This window comes from Balaenoptera borealis (assembly GCF_965194805.1).
Source record: "Balaenoptera borealis genome assembly, chromosome: 2".
NCBI classification, from domain to species: Eukaryota; Metazoa; Chordata; class Mammalia; order Artiodactyla; family Balaenopteridae; genus Balaenoptera; species Balaenoptera borealis.
The window spans coordinates 30,072,781-30,096,049 of record NC_138867.1 but is presented as its reverse complement, the minus strand read 5'-3'; the positions used below and the strand labels follow the sequence as shown (position 1 = coordinate 30,096,049).

Sequence of the window (23,269 nt, the reverse complement as noted above, 5' to 3'; positions counted from 1 at the left end):
CTGGCTTTTCCTGGTACCTCCATGCCGCTTCCATTCTGGCCTCAGGACAATGGCAGCTCCCTCACACAACCCTTGTCCTGCCAGATTTGTTCCCCATGATTCACTGTTTTTTTAAACATCTTTATTGGAGTATAATTGCCTTACAATGTTGTGTTAGTTTCTGCTTTATAACAAAGTGAATCAGCTATATGTATACATATATCCCCATATCCCCTCCCTCTTGCGTCTCCCTCCCACCCTCCCTGCCCCACCCCTCTAGGTGGTCACAAAGCACTGAGCTGATCTCCCTGAGGAATCAGGCTCCCTGACTTCAGACTATACTACAAAGCTACAGTAATCAAGACAGTATGGTACTGGCACAAAAACAGAAACATAGATCAATGGAACAGGATACAAAGCCCAGAGATAAACCCATGCACATATGGTCACCTTATCTTTGATAAAGGAGGCAAGAATATACAATGGAGAAAAGACAGTCTCTTCAATAAGTGGTGCTGGGAAACCTGGACAGCTACATGTAAAAGAATGAAATTAGAACACTTCCTAACACCATACACAAAAATGAACTCAACATGATTCATCTTAATTTGGGTAAATGTTACATTTTTTATACCTAGTTGCTTCTTTCAATTCTCTGCTGTGTGCATTACTTTGGTGTTTCCAACTTGGCTCCTGATTGGCTTGATCACAAAAAAAACAAACTATTATAGTGAAATGTCACATTTTTGCAGTTTGTTTTTCTTCTAAGACAAGTCTTCAAATTTTCCCTGGATTCCAGTACTCGTCACTGTATGATGCATACACGTATGGATCCCTCTCCTTCACTAGTCAGCCACTCTCTAGAAATATGCAGTCCAATATGGTAGCCATTAACCACCTGGGGCTGTTTAAAGATAATAATTAGAGTTAAATGAAGTTAAGAATTCAGTTCCACTGTTACATTAGCCACAAATCAAGTGCTCAATAGACACATGTGGCTAGTGGCTATTGAGTTGGACAGTGCAGATACAGAACATCTCTGTCATCACAGGAAGTTCTGTTTGACAGCACTGTTTTAGGAGGTAGGGACCAGATCTGTATTGTTGCAAAACCTGCCTGGCACATATGCGACCAGGTGGATGCACCAGAGAATGTCTTCCTGGCTTGAGCTTTACCTAGGGCTGTCAAGACTAATATGCAAAATCTTTGTGAATCGATGACATTACCAGGTTACACTCCCCTTTGGCTCCATGAGGGCCAGTCAGGGAGCTCTTGGCCTCAGAGCAGAGGGGGGATTATTCCTGGAGGAATCTTCCCAGTGGTCTCATCTCTGTATGCTGAGGCTTCTGTCATCCCTTGACTTCTTTTTTTTTTTTTTTTTTTTAACATCTTTATTGAAGTATAATTGCTTCACAATGGTGTGTTAGTTTCTGCTTTATAACAAAGTGAATCAGCTACAGATATACACACGTTCCCATATCTCCTCCCTCCCGCATCTCCCTCCCTCCCACCCTCCCCATCCCACCCCCCCAGGCGGTCACAAAGCACCGTGCTGATCACCCTGTGCTATGCGGCTGCTTCCCACTAGCTATCTATTTTACATTTGGTAGTGTATATATGTCCATGACACTCTCTCATCCTGTCAAATCTCACCCCTCCCCCTCCCCATATCCTCAAGTCCATTCTTTAGTAGGTCTGTGTCTTTATTCCCATCCTGCCACTAGGTTCTTCATGGCCTTTTTTTTTTTTTCCTTAGATTCCATATATATGTGATAGCATACTGTATTTGTTTTTCTCTTTCTGACTTACTTCACTCTGTATCACAGACTCTAACTCCATCCACCTTATAACAAATACCTCCATTTCATTTCTTTTTATGGCTGAGTAATATTCCATTGTATATATGTGCCACATCTTCTTTATCCATTCATCCAATGATGGACACTTAGGTTGCTTCCATGTCCTGGCTATTGTAAATACAGCTGCAATGAACATTTTGGTACATGACTCTTTTTGAATTATGGTTTTCTCAGGGTATATGCCCAGTAGTGGGATTGCTGGGTCGTATGGTAGTTCTATTTTTAGTTTTTTAAGGAACCTCCATACTGTTCTCCATAGTGGCTGTATCAATTTACATTCCCACCAACAGTGCAAGAGGGTTCCCTTTTCTCCACACCCTCTCCAGCATTTATTGTTTGTAGATTTTTTGATGATGGCCATTCTGACAGGTGTGAGATGATACCTCACTGTAGTTTTGATTTGCATTTCTCTAATGATTAATGATGTTGAGCATTCTTTCATGTGTCTGTTGGCCATCTGTATATCTTCTTTGGAGAAATGTCTATTTAGGTCTTCTGCCCATTTTTGGATTGGGTTGTTTGTTTTTTTGTTATTGAGCTGCATGAGCTGCTTGTAAATCTTGGAGATTAATCCTTTGTCAGTTGCTTCATTTGCAAATATTTTCTCCCATTCTGAGGGTTGTCTTTGGGTCTTGTTTATGGTTTCCTTTGCTGTGCAAAAGCTTTTAAGTTTCATTAGGTCCCATTTGTTTATTTGTGTTCTTATTTCCATTTCCCTAAGAGCTGGGTCAAAAAGGATCTTGCTGTGATGTATGTCATAGAGTGTTCTGCCTATGTTTTCCTCTAAGAGTTTGATAGTGTCTGGCCTTACACTTAGGTCTTTAATCCATTTTGAGTTTATTTTTGTGTATGGTGTCAGGGAGTGTTCTAATTTCATACTTTTACATGTACCTGTCCAATTTTCCCAGCACCACTTATTAAAGAGGCTGTCTTTTCTCCACTGTATATGCTTGCCTCCTTTATCAAAGATAAGGTGACCATAGGTGCGTGGGTTTATCTCTGGGCTTTCTATCCTGTTCCATTGATCTATATTTCTGTTTTTGTGCCAGTACCAAACTGTCTTGATTACTGTAGCTTTGTAATATAGTCTGAAGTCAGGGAGCCTGATTCCTCCAGCTCCATTTTTTGTTCTCAAGATTGCTTTGGCTATTCGGGGTCTTTTGTGTCTCCACACAAATTGTGAAATTTTTTGTTCTAGTTCTGTGAAAAATGCCAGTGGTAGTTTGATAGGGATTGCATTGAATCTGTAGATTGCTTTGGGTAGTAGAGTCATTTTCACAATGTTGATTCTTCCAATCCAAGAACATGGTATATCTCTCCATCTATTTGTATCATCTTTAATTTCTTTCATCAGTGTCCTATAATTTTCTGCATACAGGTCTTTTGTCTCCATAGGTAGGTTTATTCCTAGATATTTTATTCTTTTTGTTGCAATGGTAAATGGGAGTGTTCTCTTAATTTCACTTTCAGATTTTTCATCATTAGTATATAGGAATGCAAGAGATTTCTGTGCATTAATTTTGTATCCTGCTACTTTACCAAATTCATTGATTAGCTCTAGTAGTTTTCTGGTGCCAGTTTTAGGATTCTCTATGTATAGTATCATGTCATCTGCAAACAGTGACAGCTTTACTTCTTCTTTTCCAATTTGGATTCCTTTTATTTCTTTTTCTTCTCTGATTGCTGTGGTTAACACTTCCAAAACTATGTTGAATAATAGTGGTGAGAGTGGGCAACCTTGTCTTGTTCCTGATCTTAGTGGAAATGGTTTCAGTTTTTCACCATTGAGGACAATGTTGGCTGTGGGTCTGTCATATATGGCCTTTATTATGTTGAGGAAAGTTCCCTCTATGCCTACTTTCTGTAGGGCTTTTATCATAAATGGGTGTTGAATTTTGTCGAAAGCTTTCTCTGCATCTATTGAGATGATCATATGGTTTTTCTCCTTCAATTTGTTAATATGATGTATCACGTTGATTGATTTGCATATATTGAAGAATCCTTGCATTCCTGGAATAAACCCCACTTGATCATGGTGTATAATCCTTTTAATGTGCTGTTGGATTCTGTTTTCTAGTATTTTGTTGAGGATTTTTGCATCTATGTTCATCAGTGATATTGGCCTGTAGTTTTCTTTCTTTGTGACATCTTTGTCTGGTTTTGGTATCAGGGTGATGGTGGCCTCGTAGAATAAGTTTGGGAGTGTTCCTCCCTCTGCAATATTTTGGAAGAGTTTGAGAAGGATAGATGTTAGCTCTTCTCTAAATGTTTGATAGAATTCGCCTGTGAAGCCATCTGGTCCTGGGCTTTTGTTTGTTGGAAGATTTTTAATCACAGTTTCAATTTCAGTGCTTGTGATTGGTCTGTTCATATTTTCTATTTCTTCCTGGTTCAGTCTCGGTAGGTTGTGCATTTCTAAGAATCTGTCCATTTCTTCCAGGTTGTCCATTTTATTGGCATAGAGTTGCTTGTAGTAATCTCTCATGATCTTTTGTATTTCTGCAGTGTCAGTGGTTACTTCTCCTTTTTCATTTCTAATTCTATTGATTTGAGTCTTCTCCCTTTTTCTCTTGATGAGTCTGGCTAATGGTTTATCAATTTTGTTTATCTTCTCGAAGAACCAGCTTTTAGTTTCATTGATTTTTGCTATTGTTTCCTTCATTTCTTTTTCATTTATTTCTGATCTGATCTTTATGATTTCTTTCCTTCTGCTAGCTTTGGGGTTTTTTTGCTCTTCTTTCTCTAATTGCTTTAGGTGCAAGTTTAGGTTGTTTATACGAGATGTTTCCTGTTTCTTGAGGTAGGCTTGTATTGCTATAAACTTCCCTCTTAGAACTGCTTTTGCTGCATCCCATAGGTTTTGGGTCGTCATGTCTCCATTGTCATTTGTTTCTAGGTTTTTTTAAATTTCCCCTTTGATTTCTTCAGTGATCACTTCGTTATTAAGTAGTGTATTGTGTAGCCTCCATGTGTTTGTATTTTTTACAGACCTTTTCCTGTAATTGATATCTAGTCTCATAGCGTTGTGGTCGGAAAAGATACTTGATACGATTTCAATTTTCTTAAATTTACCAGGGCTTGATTTGTGACCCAAGATATGATCTATCCTGGAGAATGTTCCATGAGCACTTGAGAAAAATGTGTATTCTGTTGTTTTTGGGTGGAATGTCCTATAAATATCAATTAAGTCCATCTTGTTTAATGTATCATTTAAAGCTTGTGTTTCCTTATTTATTTTCATTTTGGATGATCTGTCCATTGGTGAAAGTGGGGTGTTAAAGTCCCCTACTATGATTGTGTTACTGTCGATTTCCCTTTCATCCCTTGACTTCTGACTTAGGGTCCTGGCTGCGTATTAAATGATAGAAAGTTTTTCTGCATCTTGCAACCCAGCAACAAAAAAGTTAATAATTCTGGAAGGCTGTAATGGCTTTAGGACTGGACCAGGTGTATTGGAGACTGTAGAAGTTCAGTCTTCTGTCTGTGCCCTCGAAAAGCATCTGCCCTCAATGGCCTTTGTCTCCCCTGGGACACAGCACTGGAATCTGTATCACCTAGGGAGGTACCTCCCCTCACCTTCTGCAAAGATGCTGTGTGAGGTGGGGAAAGGTCTGTGATACAGGACTCAAGTTCTGACCTCTAGGCCCAGTGGCATCAGAGCTTATGGGCTAGTGTGTCGGGACGTGTGAGCACTATACCTTTTTAAACACAAACATTCTAGAGCTTTGTTGTTCTCCTTTCTGCTGTTTTATGGATATCAGTCTCGTCTTCCTGGCTGGGTTGTAAACCTCGAGGGCAGGGGTCACTGCCCCTCTGAGAGCTCTTAGCACTGGGCTGGCCATGTGATAGATGCAGATTGATAATCCATAAGGGTGATTTGGGGGTCTGATTTTATCTTCTGTCCTGTGTATATAGTGAGCGACAGGTGATATCTTTCCCAGTGATCCATGCACTATAATTGAGTATCTTGGGTACCTCTTTATCCCAAATTAGTTTTTTTCTGTTCTTGATTTCAGAATATGTTCATCATGTTGTCTTCATCACCATGGTAAGAAACAAATTGATTTGTTAACTTCTGAAATTTTCAAGTGAAAAAGGCATTTCTTTCCAGGACAGGTTGATGAGTTTTAGTGACAATGTTCCACTGCACACCTCCAGGGGGTGCCACTCACAGTTTTTTCTATGTGAATAACACCCCCTTGAGTTGTGCAACACAGGGCCCTGAGTGTTGAATTTGATAATTTCCCCTTATGTCTTTTACAATACCATTGTTTTTATTCTTTGGTCTGCTGTTTTCACCTGTGGTAAAACCTGAAGGCATGACAGCATAGGTTAGATAACTCTTCAAGGTCTCTGGGCTTTGCAGTTCTAGAACATTCTATTCACAAATTGCTTGTAAGACACTACCAGTTTCCCATTGGACCCCAGATCATTGCACCAACTGAAGTATAACGTCAAGTACATCAAGATGACTAATACTTTGATGGGAGTTGAGGAGAAGGAGGAGAGGTTGTAGGCAACTATTCTCAGTAGGAGACTAGGAAAAATAAATTGGTACTAAAGACTCTTAAGCTTCTTCCCCCTCCTTCCTTAGCAGAGAGCAGTAGAGGTTCAATGCCAAATGACTCATGCTAAGGTAGCTCAGTCCTTTGTCTCATCCCCACTGGTTGGGACTGGTAAGAAGTAGTATGAAGAGTCTGGTTTAATGGACCTTGAGAAATCCCCCTGCCTTAATTTTCTTCCATTGGCCAGTCCCTAACACTCGAAACGAACTAGAAGACATTATTATTTTTTTTTTTTTTGTATCAAGTAATGCTTCCTGTAAAGAATTAAGGATAGGTTTAAAACAAATGTATTAGTGTTAGAAATCAGTGTAAGGTTACCCTTGGGGATGGTATTGACTGGGAAGGGAAACAGGAAGTTTCTTGGCTGCTGGGAATGTTCTGTTTCTGCGTTTAGGTGTGCCCTCTATGAAAGATTTAGGGGACTTTACAATTATAAACTGCATATCTTTCTGTATTTTTATAATGCTTCAAAATACAGTTTATTTAAAACAATTCTTAGAAGAGAGCCTCAGGAAGCATTCACAGATATTTATAACTTAGTTAAAACAAGGAGGTGAGTTTATTTCCAAAGGACAGTTAGCAGTGTGCTGGGATACTGGATACTGGCAGGAGGAAGAGGAGATGACGGAGGTCAAAGGGCAAACTTGTCTGCTTTGAGCTTCTGCCTGGGGCTCATCCTGCTCTGGTTCTTCTGGGAACCTGTTCAAGCCCCCAGTGAATTAGATACCTTTTCCTCAAGTCCATTCTCATTCTCCTTCAAAGATATAAGAGGTGAGCAGTTTGTAGAGAAGACTGGAATGAAGAGCACCTTCTTTGGTCCAGATCCAGAGCTGGCAGTGGAAGAAGGTGGTTCTCTTGGGCAGTTAGCTTCAGGGAAAGCATGGAGCCAGTCCTTCCTTCTGGTGGAAAGCAAACCAGTGTATCCTCTAACCAGAGCATGACCTGGCTCTGGTTAGATGAGAAGAGACCAGTGACCCATGGCCACTTGGGTACCAGGTGTACAAAGCTCTGTGTTTATATGTTGGGGGAGAGGGGAGGTGCAGAGCTCAGCTGGGAAATCTTCCCGCCTCACTCTCCGTGAACCAGTGATGTCCCGTCATCCCATATCCTGTCCCTTCCCTTCTCTGCGACAGACACGGGGTCCTGGGGCCAACAGCCCCACTTGCATATGAGCAGATGTTCTGTTTCCCCTCCAGCTGGTGGGTCACCCTGCTCTCCTAAGTCTCCATCCAGCTTCTGAGAAATATTTAGACTGTACAGGTGATTTCCAGGTATACACTGGCAAAGCTGGCCTCGTGCAGGAATGGAAATGGAAGGAAGCCTTTAAGAAAATGCTTGTTTGGCTTTCAGGCACCCTCATTCGTCTTGCCCATAAAATAGTTATTATGTTCTCAACTGGAGCCCCATCTGTTTCTTCTGCACCACCTGGGTCCAAAATTTGAGGCTGGAGAAATACCAATATATCCTTCTTGTTGATGTTATTTATTTTTTCTTCAAGGACTTTAGTATTAGGTTGATGGCAGTTGCACAAATGGCCCCCACACCAGCCATCCCCGAGGAGTCCTTGCCTTCTCTTTTGTTTCCATGGAACAAATGAGCTTCATTAGCAATAGGCCCACCGTCTCTTTGTGTCCCTGGTCTTTGTCTCAGAGTAGAAATATAACCCAATCTCAGTCCTGCATAAGTCTGTTTCCAGCTAGTTTATTGTAGTCTGGACCTTGTCACTGATTCCTGTCCCAGAGGTTTTTCCTCAAAGAAAGAGGCTGAGGAAAAAAAATGTCATGTCTTCTAAGAAATGCCAGCAAATTTGAAGTCAGATATAACCGCTTCTGGAGTTGGTAGTTAAAATAATACCACCCTGCATTTGTAAAGCAGTTCACATGGCACTTTGATAAGCTTCAGCTCATTTGCTTCTCCTAACAGCCCTATGAGGTGGTAGGCATTATCCACATTTTACAGGTTGGGTGACCCATTCAAGGTCACAGAGCTATTTGTATGACTTTCAGTAAAGTGTTCCTTTTTTTCTGTTCTCCCTGTTATCAAAGATACTTTAAGGTAAGTAATCAAAATAGGAAGCCAATTGTGAGGTTTATGTTTAGATCTGGTTGTATTACTGGTACAGTGCAGCAAACGTTTTGGAAAGACCCCCAAGTTAAAGCCTGTTCAGCAGAGAGCATCTCCGTTCACAGAGCACCTGTTGCCTCCTGACCCCGGGGGCCGCTCACCCCATCTTCAGACTCGTCTGTGTAGCAGAGCATCCCCAGCTTGCTGACATGTGGTGAGGGACCTTGAACTTTGGGACCCATTCACATTTTTCCTAACCTCAAACTTTCCAGGTTTATTTTTGCAAACTTAATATTCATTGAACTGCTATATTGACTCCGGAGACACTAAGACAATGAAAAGACGTAAAATCTGAGATCTGGCAAGAGTCTAATAACAGATAAGACTGTGGGCCACGCCCTTTTCTAGGAGCTTCGCATGTATTAACTCATTTAATCTTCACAGCATCCCTTGGTTATCCCCATTTTTCAATTGAGAAGGCTTAACCTGAGCAAGTCATTTGTCCCAAATCACAGAGCTAAAAAGTGGAGGAGCTGGGATGTGAAGCCAGGTTAATTCCAGAGTCTGAGCTCTTGGTCACCTCAAGGTGAAGCTGCAAGGAGGGAGTCGAGGGCAAGCCCTCTTTTTCATCAATATAGAATTCAGATCCTGAGAGTTAAGTCCATCCTAGGAGATCATTGGCAAAGCAATTCCTAAACATCTTAACTGGGCACTAGGAAATTTTCCCAAAGAGAAAACAGAGTTGTCGGCTATACTGCTTCTAGACCTGACCTCCAAAAAGAGTTATTCATTGCCCAGCATTCTCCAACTTATGGCTGATTCCCGTATCTGTGAAATGAGAGTGCCCTCTTTAGACTCTTGGAAACTCAGGCTCAGATCAGGAAATTAGTATTATATTTCTTTGTTTCCTTGAGAGCAGAATGGCATTACACACTTCAAGTCAAACTGCTACTCACTTACAGGTAAATGTTCCCAAAAGTTGTCCATGAAATATGGATTATAAGTACCGGTTCCATAACAGGGCAACCGGGAAACACTGGTTCCTAATTTAAGATTCATAGATATCCAGCAATGAGTTATAGGGGTGGAGGGAATCCACGAACCTGAAAAATTGTATGCTACCTTTGGATATGTGTGTATATATACACTTTTTTCATTAGCGTCTCAAAGGGATCATTACCCCAAAACATTTAATAACTGTGACTATGAAGACATTTCACTAAATTATTTACATGTAGCTCTTCTGTGAGATCAAATGGCAGACGATGAAAGCACCGGTCTTATGAGTTTCAGGGCTCATCATAATCTATATAATTTTCACTTTACTAATTTTCTTTGCCTCGGTAAAGAATTGATTCAGATAAAACCTTTGTATTGCATGTATTTACAGACTGGATTTTTCCATCTGCCACATGGAGACTTTTTCATTGAGCCTGTCAAAAATCATCCGCTGGCTGAGGGACTGTACCACCCACATGTCATGTACAGGAGGCAGAGGCCGGGCGTCCCAGAGATGAAGGAGCCAGCCTGCGGATTAAAGGGTACTGTGACTTAATCTCCTCACTGGATGGAGGAGTTTTTCTGTTTTATTATTGTTTTTTTTTTTTTTTTTACAACAAGACCTGCTCTTCTTCAAATCTGTTATCTCCTCCCCATTCTGTGGCCAGAAAATATGTACCCTTGTACCCTTCACTTCTCTGTACTCAAGTCTCTGTATTCTTAACGGGAAAGGAAAAAGGTATCTCTTACATCCTTGCCACATTAGTTGATGATATTTATATGGTATTCATAATGGTACATTTTTTCTTAAGCTTCTTCTGAATTCCTTGGAGGAAAATAGTTTAAATTACAAACAATGCTTTGCAGTATCAGCAATGTTATAATACATTAGCATGGAATATTACTAGACAGCTTGTCATATCTGCATATGGAAAGCAGATTTGAATATTTGATGATGCTGATAGTGATGTGTGAAGAAAACTGAGAAAATACCAACATGTTATCAAATGATGAATTCAACCAAGGTTCCTTTGGCTGCGTTTTGTCTGTAGTCCACTACAAGGTATGTTATCTGCCCCTGTGCCTTGGGAATGATCTGAACTGCTCCTCTCTGCCTTGTACTAAAGAGTTTCAGGTAGTTTTCAGAGCTAAACTGACCCAAGTTATTTCCTTGCGACGCCCATATTCTCTTTAATATGTAGGAGATAATAGTTATGCATAAAGGGCCACTGGAAATTGGGACTTTTAAAAAATATGATTTAGTTTCTCCTTTCTTCAGAGGAAAAAAAATAGTGGACTAGGGAGACAGTTAACAAAAGGAATCCATAATATTATTTATGTGTCTTAAGGATTTAGAAACCATGGACCTCAAAGGGAAAATAGATGAGGAAGGAATTAGGGATAGTAGATTCTGATAAGGGTTTCAGAGGACTCAGAACTTGGTTTTGCCAAGTAGGAGAAAGAAAGGACAAGGGGAGGAGTAATTTCTCTGCAGACATCATCCAGACCCTAAGATAGATGGTAACTTTCCTGGGAGTTTCTTCCGTAATCTTAGCAGAGTATGTAAACAATAAGAAATTTTTGAGTCTATATTTCCTGTATACAAAAATGGACAGCTGCTTAAATTCCTTAACTTTAGTAAGCTATTGGAACTCTGACCTAAGTTAGATAACTTACTATCTAAATCTCCTTCCAGAAAGCACCAAGGGAAGAGACGCATCATCTGGTTGGTTTGAGTGATTGAGGTACCATTCCAGATAATTTAGTTTCAGTGTGAATTTTTAGGACTCTGTCACCAATCCAATCATCCGGAAGGATTGGAATAATTGGAATAATTGCCCAATTCCTATTAATAATTGCCCAATTCTTATTAATCTTGGGTGATGGATGACACTTTGTATGTGTGATTTGATAGTTTTTGGATCACTAGGTAATTAATATGGCGGAGGGAGTTACTAGGGCAGTGAGTGAATTTGGCTGGGTAATTGCTCCTGTAGGCATGGTTGCTCTGTGAAATGAGTTAGGCTATTCCTCATCCACCCACCTGAACCCATTCTCTCCTTTATAACTCCCCTGCTGAGGTAGAGTTGAGTAATAATGTGTTGAGAATGGTGTGTGTTTAGTCATAAAGGCAGAAGAGATGAATAGGAAAAGAATGAGGTTTACAAATGTCATGCCCCCAATAGGTCACACACAATACCACAGTTATAGTGCTTGCCATACCATTTCATCATTGTGCTTCTAGGCCAACCTTAAGACCTACCACTACTATGAAACCTTCTCTGATTAATCCCACCTTGGAACAAACTTTGCATTGTGAATTTCTCCACACACATCTTCTAAAAGATACTCTCTTATACTTCTTTAAAACCCAGAATGTCAGAAGTGAAGAGCTTTGTCAGAAGGACCTTTGAGAGTGCCTAATGTAGCCTCTTTCTCTCACCAAAGAAGCAATTGTGGCTCAGAGGAGGGAGTGAATTTTCAAAAGCATCAAGGCAGTTGGTGTTCAGAATATAACCAAGCTCCTAAGTCAAGGTTCTATTATACCTTGGACTTTATACTCTGTCATGTTTATTCTTTAAGTCTTCCTTGAATATAAATCTTGTTTTATCAACTATCTGGAAAGCCCCATTAGAGTAGGAACTCCCTTCCCAAACAGCATGTAACATAGTGTTAGGTGCAAAGTGGAAAATCAGTAAATCATTGAAATGAAATTAAGAGTGACTTGTAGCCACATAGATGAATCTAGAGTGCGCTGGCATCCGGTCCACATAACATAACAGAAAAAAGAAATGTGCGATTTCTAGATGTTAAGGAAGTGTCAGTTCTTTGTGACGATCTCCCTCCCTGAGACAGTAATTGTGACTCAATACTAAAATGACAGCTAGAGATTGCTGAATAAGCTAATGTGCTTGTGATTATTCTTAAAGTATACTTGACATTTGGAATTTAAAAATCTTGGTATACTGAAATGTGCTTGGTCTCCCCGAAACAGGTAATTGCAGTGTTCTTGTACCATGTTACCCTGCAGAGGGGATGAAATTCACCAACACTAGCCATGTCATTAGCCCACGTTAAGGTACACCTCGTGCTTAGGGAAGTCTGCTGCCAGATTGAATTACTGTGATTGTATCAAGAAAGACCACCTTTCCTTGTGTAAAACATTCAGTCTTCTTAATGTTCAAAACAGGAACACCCTTGGTATTGAAAAAAAGATGTACTTTAAAAGTACTCTAGTACTTCAGGAAAGAAAATGTATCAATTACTTTCCCCTAAAACGTGTCCCTTCACTTATGTTTATTTCCCAAATAGAAAGGTACTCAGGAATTTCATAATAAGTCCCTTTTCAGTATGACCCAATGTAATTAACTCCTTTTTTTTTTCCCCCAGAACTTTAATGTGATGCTATTTTGTTATCGATTTGATCAATTTGAACTAAAATTTCTTAACCAGTTTTGTTTGTTGTTCTGAACCTTGTATTTGCTGAGCCCTGTCAAAGCTCTTGTTTACTCCAACTTTCTGGAATCCATGTTAAATCATGGGAAAATACAACTTGCCGGAATTAAATCTAGAGCACATTTCAAAACCTCATTTTATTGACATTGACAAGCTCCCTTCTCTTAGGGTTTTTGGTGGCAGTGTATCACACTGGGACTTGAGTGGCTTTTAGATGGAAGTATCCGGGGGAAGTATGGTTTTTGGAACCTGGGGAAGGGGAGTCAGATAGGTCAGATGACAACAGTTGCAGGGTCATCTACCGCAGAAAGGGGTCCAGGTAGGTAAAATCGGGGTTTGGGATTTCATGCATCAGGACACTACGCTAGAAACACAGGGTCTGTTTCCTGGCATGCGTTTTTTTCTTTCTTTCTTTTTTTAACATCTTTATTGGGGTATAATTGCTTTATAATGGTGTGTTAGTTTCTGCTTTATAACAAAGTGAATCAGCTATACATACACATATATCCCCATATCCCCTCCCTCTTGCGTCTCCCTCCCACCCTCCTTATCCCACCCCTCTAGGTGGTCACAAAGCGCCGAGCTGATCTCCCTGTGCCATGCGGCTGCTTCCCACTAGCTATCTGATTTACATTTGGTAGTGTATATATGTCCATGCCACTCTCTCACTTCGTCCCAGCTTCCCCTTCCCCGTGTCCTCAAGTCCATTCTCTACGTCTGCGTCTTTATTCCTGTCCTGACCCTAGGTTTGGCATGCGTTTTTGTGTTCAAAATTTATTCATTCATTCAACAAGTATCTGTTGGGTATCTTCTTTATGTCTGGTGCTCTCCTAGGTTCTATGGGTACAGTTGTGAATAGGATATAAATCTTGGTCTGAAGAGCTGACAGCCTGGATATAGGATGTGGGTAAGTAGGGATCTGGTCCAGATTTTATCTTTAAAATATGTGACAAGACCATGAAAGGAAATGAAATTTTAATATATGTATTGGGCTTTTTGTTACACCACATTGTGTTTGTGCCAGGACATGTAGCTGTAATTCATTCATTTTCTCCATTGTACATAGTCCATTATATGACTCTTCCACTTGGACTAGTCTCCTGTGAGTGGATCTGAACCACTTCCAGTTTGGGGCTATTATACATTATGCTGCACAGACCATCTTGTACATGTTTTTTAGAACACAGATTCATAGGGTTTTCCAGGGCATATACCTAGTAGTGGAATGAAATCAATATCTCATAAGATATATACATCTATGACCTTACCAGATGATGCAAAATTGCTTTCCAAAGTTGTTCAAGAGCAGTGAATCTAATAGTTCCTATTGTTCCATATTCTGTCTAATACTTGATATTCTCACTTATAAATTTTGCCAGTCTGGTGAATATGAAGTGGTATCTCTTTATGCTCAGTGTTGAAGTTACACATATTCCATGGTGGAGTTGGGTCCCAAATCTATGGCTTGTGGCTATAGATTCTCCATGAATAGTTTTCTACCCTGTACCCAGAGTTGAAGCCCTGAGAGCCAAGTTTAGGTTTGCTTACTTGGTTCTTTGTTTTCTGGTTCACATTTTCACTTAGTGGATCCTAATCTGACTTTTCACCTGTGTGAGTCCTAAAATTGCCTCTTTTCTCCAGAGCAGAAGTAGGGAGCAGCAGTTGCCCCAGATCAGCAGTGAGCTCCATGCATCTATTGGGGTTAGCCAGAGAAGCAGAACCAGCAGGAAGTAGGTATTAAGAGGATTATTGCAAGAAATTGGTTTACATGATAGTGGAGGCTGGCTAGGCAAATCCAAAATCAGTGGGCAGGCTGTCAGGAAGGGCAGGCTGCAGCTTTCAGGCACAGGCTGAAGCAGCTGTCCATGGGCAGAATTTCTTCATCTACGAAGTCTCAGCTCTGCTTTTAAGGTCTTTTAACTGATTAAACCAGGACTACTAGATTATCAAGAATAATCTTAAAGTCAACCAATTATGGACTTCCATTACAGCTACAAAATGCCTTCACAGCAGCACCCAGATTAATGTTTGGTTGAATAACTGGGACTGTAGCCTAGCCGACTTGACACATGAAAAAGATCATCACACTGCATCTTTTACTTTTCTCTCTGAGTTTCTCTGATTTCTTTGTATTTTTCTTTTTTTGATTTTTGAACTCTAAGGGCTTACTCCCTTTCTTAATGCTGTAAGCTTTGTTAGGGGCTTAATACTGGGAGAGTTTTTCAGGATATCTAGTCTACCATATTGAAGTCCTGGGTGGATTTCTTACCGAAGTCATTTGGAAATCTTTGAGTTGCTTTTTAAGTGGCCTGCACAAATATTAAGTATTATAATAACATTAACAATCACTCATTAGAATTAGCATATCAGATCACTAATCTGATATCGTGTTGGGAAGGTGTTGTTTATAGTTTTGTTCCAATTTAATGGAAATTGAGTGAGTTGAAGATCTAAGCAATCACCATACTCCGTGCTGAGTCTAAAATGCACTGTTAGTTTTCCTTGGCTAACAGCAAACTTTCTTGGTACAACCTGCCTGAGACTTGTCTTGAATTTCTTGATTACCTGATTTCCTTATGATTATAGCTGCTCTACAGTGATCCATGCTATTCCTTGCTATGAGGTAGTTAATATTTTAATTGTTGTTCTGTACTTTTAATTTTTTCTTTTAGTGAAGTGTCATGTTATTTTTTTAATTAATTAATTAATTTATTTTTGGCTGTGTTGGGTCTTCATTTCTGTGTAAGGGCCTTCTCTAGTTGCGGCGAGCGGGGGCCACTCTTCATTGCGGTGCGCGGGCCTCTCACTATCGCGGCCTCTCTTGTTGCGGAGCACAGGCTCCAGACGCGCAGGCTCAGTAGTTGTGGCTCACGGGCCTAGTTGCTCCGCGGCATGTGGGATCTTCCCAGACCAGGGCTCGAACCCGTGTCCCCTGCATTGGCAGGCAGATTCTCAACCACTGCACCACCAGGGAAGCCCCTGTGTCATGTTATTTTTGATTACCTGCTTTCAAGACTGGTAGGAGGATTGGCAAAGTACTTTAAGCTTTTACTAGTGAGAGGAATGAGAAAACTGTTGGAGAGAATCTGGGGAAATACTTCATGTGTGAGTGTATGGGAACATAAAATGGTAACCCAGTGAGTTTTGTTTGCTTAGTAAAATCCAAGACCAAGACTACGGGAACTCAGAGCGCCGACATCTCAGCACAGTTGCTTTGTGGCAATGAGATACTCATTTATCCAGTCCAAAGCCTTTATTCATTAGCCACACCTCACCACACTAATTCCTTTCTTTGCATTTTCCCAGCACTTGACAACTTTTGACTCATTTCAGGTACATACATTCCCGCTCCCCAAACAGGAAACAGCTTCCCTAGGAAACATGACATCTGCTCATTTCACCTCCTGCAGTGCTCTGCGCTGAGCATATGCTCTCAGAGTGGCTGGGACTGCACCAAAGTTTGGGTAGAATCTGGAAAGGCCGAGAACACTGGGGAGTGCCTGCTAGGCTGGGAAGGGGCTTTGGATCAGTATGAGCAAAGGATCAGTTTCAACTAAAAGATGATTCTCTTATAGGGCAGAATGTTTTAAGTTTGAGGAAATGTTATGTGAGTTGTTAGCTATTAAACTCTAATTCACTTCCCACAACTCTGTAGGGAAACACGTGAGGTATCTTGATGAGTAGTGGCTCCTGGCTTTGCCCTTGGTCATCCTTGTGCTTCCGTGTGCCTTGGGTGGGGACGGGAGGAGGTTTATCCTGTTCTGACCAACCTCTGGCTTCCTCCTGCTGCCTGCAGAGACTGAGACAGTGGTCTCATCGCTCCATCCCACTCTGGTCTTCTCACCACTGGAGCCATCAGTGGCCCTTACTGGACAGTAATACTGTCCCTAAAAAATGGATGACTCAGTCTCTAGCTTCAAAGCTCTGTGTGGCAAACAAACTCCTGGGTTTTCTTCTTTTACTCGTGTCTTCAATCAACCCACATTATCAAGTCTTGTCATTTCTGCCACCTAAATAGTTTTCTAAGTATGTCTGCCTTCAACATCATAACCTGTCACTTGAATTACTGCAAAGTCTCCCTGCCCTTGATCTCGCCCATTATAAGTCGGAGAAATATTTCTAATTCATAAATCAGCTCACCTTTCTCCCATGCTGAAAGCTTTCCAGTGTACCCTCAGAATAAAGACCCAGCTGTTTAGTAAGTTTTAGGATCTCCTTCTCTGTGTGACTTTTGCCTTTTTCTCCAGTTTCATCTCTTATCACTCCAAATATAGCCTTGCCATCCTGAACTAGTGCTTATTCCTCAAAGAAGCTGCCTCCAACCCTTGCCCTTATGTTCCTTCTTCTGAAACATTTTCTCCCCAATGCTTTACTGACTCACTTCTGTTTTTCACTAGGACTCACACATGACTTCCTTTAGAAAATCTTCTAGACTACCCCTCCGTCTGCATTAGGTGCCTCTCCTGTGACTATTATCACTGGCTACTTACCCTGCCACAGGCTTTATCATATAATGAACATCTGTCTGTGTCGTTCGCTAGGCAATAAGATCAACAAGGATAAGAATCACATCTGCTCATTCACAGGTGTGTCCCCAAGATCTGGCAGAGTCTCTGGCCAGGGTAGGAACTTAAAAATGTTGAACTTCTAAGTATTGAACTTATTGACCATCTGTGCTGCATTTGGCAGCTTATTGGATACTTACATTTTACCTCAGTGGAGCCAGTTTAAGCCCTGAGAATATCCATGCCTTCCTGAAGGAATTTAGTGGATACTCTGATACCTCGCGGTTGAACAGGAATATGTAAGACAAAGATGTGGCCTGAGGATGTAGCTGAAGACAACTACTTTGAATTCTTGTTTTGGAAAAAAGAAGAAGAAGAATGGGTGGATGGATGGATGGATAAATAAGAAAAAACAAGTGACATTTATCTACTCAACAAGCTCCTACCTTGTGCCAGACACTGTTCTAGAACTGGGGATGCGATGGTGAACATAATATCAGTCCAGGCAGGAATGTAGAGATGGGGACCTGAGAGACCCATCAGCTAGGGAGGAACAGGTGTGATCTCTTGGTAGAGTAAAGAAGAGCAGATGCCTTGGAAGATGAGTGCGTCAGAGAGAACCAGGTCATTCATCTGCAGCCACGCTAGCACTCCAACTGCTGGTCTCCAAACCTAGGGCACACATGGTTTTCAGCTTCCTGTGGAGAGTGGGAAGACAAGTTCTCAGCTGGTCCACTAGGCAAATTGCTGGCATCCTTTCTGTTTCATTTCAAATGCTACCTCCTTGTGAGGTTCCCCCCCACCCCCATGTAGGACTGATGTGCCCCTTTCCTGAGCTCACTCTGCATCTTGATGTGGCCCCTGGTTGCCTTCTACCTTCCTTCCTGCCACCGTCCCCCTCCTTCTCTGCCTCTTAGGCATTCCTGGATGTTGGCTCATCCCAGGGCCTTTGCACGTATTGTTCCCTCAGCCTGGAATACACCTCCCCAAGATTTTTTCATGACTCATTCTCTCATGCTCTTCAGGTCTCTGCTCAAAATCACCCAATCAAAGAAGCCTTCCTTCACCGCTAAGTTAGATAGCTTTCTCTGTGTCACTTTGTAAACCATTTTTCCTGCTTTAGTTATTTTCATAGCACTTGTCATCCTCTGATGTTATTTTATCTCTTTATTCATTTATTGGTTTATTATCCATCTCTCCCCAGCAAGAATGTAAGCTCCACCAGAGCAAACCCTTCCTCACTTTTGAACTCTACTGTATCCCCGCTGCCTTGGACAGAGCCTTTCATAGTAAGCACCTGGTAAATGTTGAATGAATGAGTAAATAAACAAATGAATCATAGCTTCATTCATGATTGTTCTGTTGAACTTGTATTCTGTTTTCACCACGAGACTCATCTTTGCAGCCCAAGTGTCAGGGACACTTGAATCCTAAGGCCAGTGTCTGATGCATAATATTCGTTTGTTTGATAAACGTTTGTCCATTGAATGAGTGCATGATGTGTATTTGCAGTGGGGTCCTGCAGGCGCGAGCAGGACACCCATCTTACCTGGGCTAGTGTGTCTCAGCATTCCAGGAGTGCTCTAAGTCACTGAGGCAAGGCAAATGTGTTCTTTTGGAAGCGATTAATGTTAACTGTGTGTTCGTCCCACAGCTTGATTAATGCCAGTGTTTGGGAAAACAAACATTCCTACCCCCGCACAGTCCCATTTCTGTGCAGCAGCTGGAAGTCTCATTAAATAACCACAAACTTGTTTCTTTATGGGGAAGGACGTTTACTTGTTAGATTTGAAATTAAATATTCGAGGAAATTATCTATACACTTTATGTTCTAAATTCTCTCCTCCAAAGGCCCAAGAAGTGGATCCCCAGGCTGTTTCCTGGGCCAAGAAGCCAAAGATTAGAAGGTTCCAGTTTAATTTCCATTGGTTTGTGTGTCATTGATTGGCCTTCCTTCCTTCAGAAAATTTTAATTTGGTGCTGCCTAGGGACCAAATACTAAGGGACAAAGCTCTGAACATTCCAAGTTGGGTCCTGCCCTCACGAATTTATAATCTAGTGGGAGGAGAATTTAAAAATTCTAAAATTAGTGTGCATGAGCATTGTGGCTATAAGAGTGTCTACAGGAGGAACTTGATTGATCAGGAGGCTTAGAGAAGGCCTCCCTGAGAGAAGCCATAGACTGCGTATAGGTTCTTAGGGAGCTGTTTTCCCTGAGATCACTTCTATAGAGTATCCAGCATTTGAGGAATGGTGTCTGTTATCGATTGATTGTGTCCCCCCAAACTCGTATGTTGAAGTTCTAACTCTTGGTACCTCAGAATGTGACTGTATTTGGAGATAGGATCTTTAAAGAGGTAATTAAATTCAAACAAGGTCATTAAGGTGGGCCCTAATCCAGTATGAGGAAAAACAAGAGGAAATTTGGACATAGACAGACACAGAGGGAAGACCATGTGAAGACACAGGGAGAAGACAGCCAGCTACAAGCCAAAGAGAGAGGCCTTAGGAGAAACCAACCCTGATAATACCTTGATCTTGGATTCCAAGCCTCCAGAATTGTGAAGAGATAACTTTCTGTTGTTTTAGCTACTCAGCCTGTTGGTACTTTTTTGCTATGGTGGCCCTAGCAGGTTAATACAGTGTCTATTTGTTAGGCTACCTGCACAGGGATCCTCTAGTTCTTTCGGGCTGCTTTGAGCAGTTAGTTAGCTGTCTGAGCAACAGAAGATTGTACACACAACAGTAAAGTTCAGTCGGGGCTAGCTTCACGGTGACTAGTGTAGTCTCACAGGGCCATACTCAGAAGAGGTCTGCCATCTTGAAATTCTTAATGGTCTTATCTTCGAATTGGTACCTCGTAAGCGAAGTCTGATAGGATGATGCAGCAAGTGCTGTGGGCCTGGAGCCTCTGCTCTTACAGGTGACTCTTGCCACTTCCCTGCCTTCCTAGGATGGGTTCTTGGCCACTTTCTTGCCCCTTTGTACTCAGTCCCTCCTGGCCTCCCGCTTTGCACCCTGACACCACTTGCACTGCGGCCCTGCCAAGGCAGTGACTAGGTGGCGCCTGGGCAAGGGCGGAGGCCTGTGTGCCCTGTGCCCCCCAGCGGGAGCCTGGGCACGCACCCGGAGGTTCAGGTTGGAGCGTGCACCCCGCGGTGTCTTGAGGTGAGGCGACAGCAGTCCTCCCCATCCCAGGCTGGCATGCGGCAGGTGGCCAGGAAGGGGACCGCTCATCCCCCTCGCGTTCAGGTACTGAACACGTCCCGGGGTGGTGTTGGCAGTTCCTTGGTGGTCGCCCATCTGCTGTGGGTTCGGGTGGTGGGCTGTGGGAAGGAAAGACTGAGGTCCCTGCCCCTGGCCAGGGTCCTGTGTTTTCATTTTTTTTTTTTTTTTTAAATTTTATAGCTACTTTATTTATTTATTTAGTTATTTTTGGCTGTGTTGGGTCTTCGGTTCGTGCAAGGGCTTTCTCTAGTTGCGGCAAGCGGGGGCCACTCTTCATCGCGGTGCGGGGACCGCTCTTCATCGCGGTGCGCGGGCCTTTCACTATCGCGGCCCCTCCCGTTGCGGGGCACAGGCTCCAGACGCGCAGGCTCAGTAGTTGTGGCTCACGGGCCCAGCTGCTCCGTGGCATTTGGGATCTTCCCAGACCAGGGCTTGAACCCGTGTCCCCTGCATTAGCAGGCAGATTCTCAACCACTGCGCCACCAGGGAAGCCCCCTGTGTTTTCATTTTGCGATGCACTCTGCAAATCAGGTGGCTGGCCCTGGGTTTAAAATTGCTTTGCTTGCCAAAGATTAAAGTGAATCTGACACATATTTTTTCCCCCCACTTTATTTTTTATTGAGATACAACTGACATATAACATTTAGTTTCAGGTGTACAACGTAATGATCTGACGTTTGTATATACTGCAAAATGGTCGCCCCTAGAAAAATGGTACAGAGGAACCTATCCGCAAAGCAGAAATAAAGTGAATCTGACACATATTAATGGAGATTACTTATAATTAGCCAGAGGTAGAAAGCAATCATTAGGCGTCATTATTTTTAGTTTTGCTCACATACAGGCAAACGAGTTTTACATGTTTCTCCTTTCACAGTAGAATTGAGAGAGAAATGGCCTGGAAATTGGGAGAACCATGTCTGTGCCACCTCTGTCGTTCTGTAACTTAGATAAGTTACAGGACCCCAGCTTCCGTTCGCTTATCAGTAAGATGAAGGGGTTGTGGAAGATCTTAGCAGATTCTTTTAACTCTCATATGTTATGAGTATATTGCTGTTTCTATCCTGCAGTATCTAGAAACAAAGCATCGTTGACATTCTTCATTCATACCAGTGTGGTTTAACATGACACGAGGGTTTGTACACACTGGCATCTCCCACTTAAACAGCAAAGATCTTTTTGCCCATATATATATTTATATATTTTATTGAAGTATAGTTGATTTACAATGTTGTATTTATTTCTGCTGTACAGCAAAATGATTCAGTTATACATGCATACATCCTTTTTTATATTCTATTCCATTATGGTTTGTCACAGGATATTTAATATAGTTCCCTGTGCTATACAGTAGGACCTTGTTTATCCATTCTGTATGTAATAGTTTGCATCTACTGACCCCAAACTCCCAATATTTCCCTCCCCCCACCCCCCTTGTCAACCACAAGTTTGTTCTCTATGTCTGTGACTCTGTTTCTGTTTCATAGATAGGTTCATCTGTGTCATATTTTAGATTTCACATATAAGTGATATCATTGGTATTTTTCTTTGTCTTTCTGACTTACTTCACTTACTATGACAATCTCTAGGTTGTTGCTGCAAATGGCATTATTTCATTCTTTTTTTATGACTGAGTAATATTCCATTGTATATATGTACCACATCTTCTTTATCCATTCACCTGTCTATGGACATTTAGCTTGTTTCCATGTCTTGGCTACTGTAAACAGTGCTTCTATGAACATAGGGGTGAATGTATCTTTTTGAATTACAGTTTTCCTCAGTTATATGCCCAGGAGTGGGATTGCTGGATTATATGGTAGTTCTGTTTTTAGTTTTTTGAGGAACCTCCATATTGTTTTCCATAGTGGCTGCACCAACTTACATTCCCACCAACAGTGTAGGAGGGTCCCCTTTTCTCCACACCCTCTCCAGCATTTGTTATTTGTAGACTTTTTAACGATGGCCATTCTGACCAGTGTGAGGTGACACCTCGTTGTAGTTTTGGTTTGCATTTCTCTAATAAGTAGCGATGTTGAGCATCTTCAAACGTTGAAGCTCTTGACCCATCTCTTAGGTATCCCTAGGGCCTGGCTCCCAAGTGCTCTCTCCTTGCGAGCCTTCTGCCCCTTTACACCCTTGCCCCATCCCAAACCGCCACACCTGGAACAGAAGCACAGGCTTCACCCTTCCCTCCCTTCACCCTTCCCCTGACCCAGGAGAGCCAGCCAGGACCAGCATTTTGGAGGCCTTAAGCTGGGGCCACAGAACTTCAGGGTCCTGATTTAGTGGATGTTTCTGGTCCATCCTCATGAGTCAGTGTATCAAAGGGAAGGAGGGGCAGTCCAGAACCGAGTCTGGACCCGAGATCTAATACCTGGGAGAGGAGAGAGGTGAGGGCATGAATGGTAGCAAGATTAGAGGGTCTACTTACCCAGGCATGGCTCTAGCGTGCGTGTGCGTGCACACACACACGTACACACGCGTGCACACACACATTTCTCTTGAAATGTGGTGCTTAGTTAAAAAGCACCATATATATTTAAGTGATGTCAAGTACAGTGGGCCTGTTATTCTAAGTTCAGAACCTCATGTTTTAGCTACATTCAGCCTG

At 41.9% G+C, this 23,269-nt stretch overlaps 1 protein-coding gene across 5 annotated transcripts in view; it reads left to right on the top strand.

Annotated features, from left to right (window-relative positions):
• ADAMTS12 (ADAM metallopeptidase with thrombospondin type 1 motif 12) overlaps positions 1 to 23,269 on the top strand; it is a 369,738-nt gene that overhangs the window by 127,111 nt on the left and 219,358 nt on the right. For 4 of the 5 annotated variants that reach the window (XM_082382159.1, XM_082382157.1, XM_082382160.1 and 1 more), the window contains exon 3: positions 9,858 to 10,008. In XM_082382159.1, coding sequence (XP_082238285.1) covers positions 9,858 to 10,008 — 151 coding nt within the window. Of the gene's footprint in view, positions 1 to 9,857; positions 10,009 to 10,041; positions 13,242 to 23,269 lie in introns of those variants that run through there. The other variant, XM_082382161.1, reaches the window with a different exon arrangement.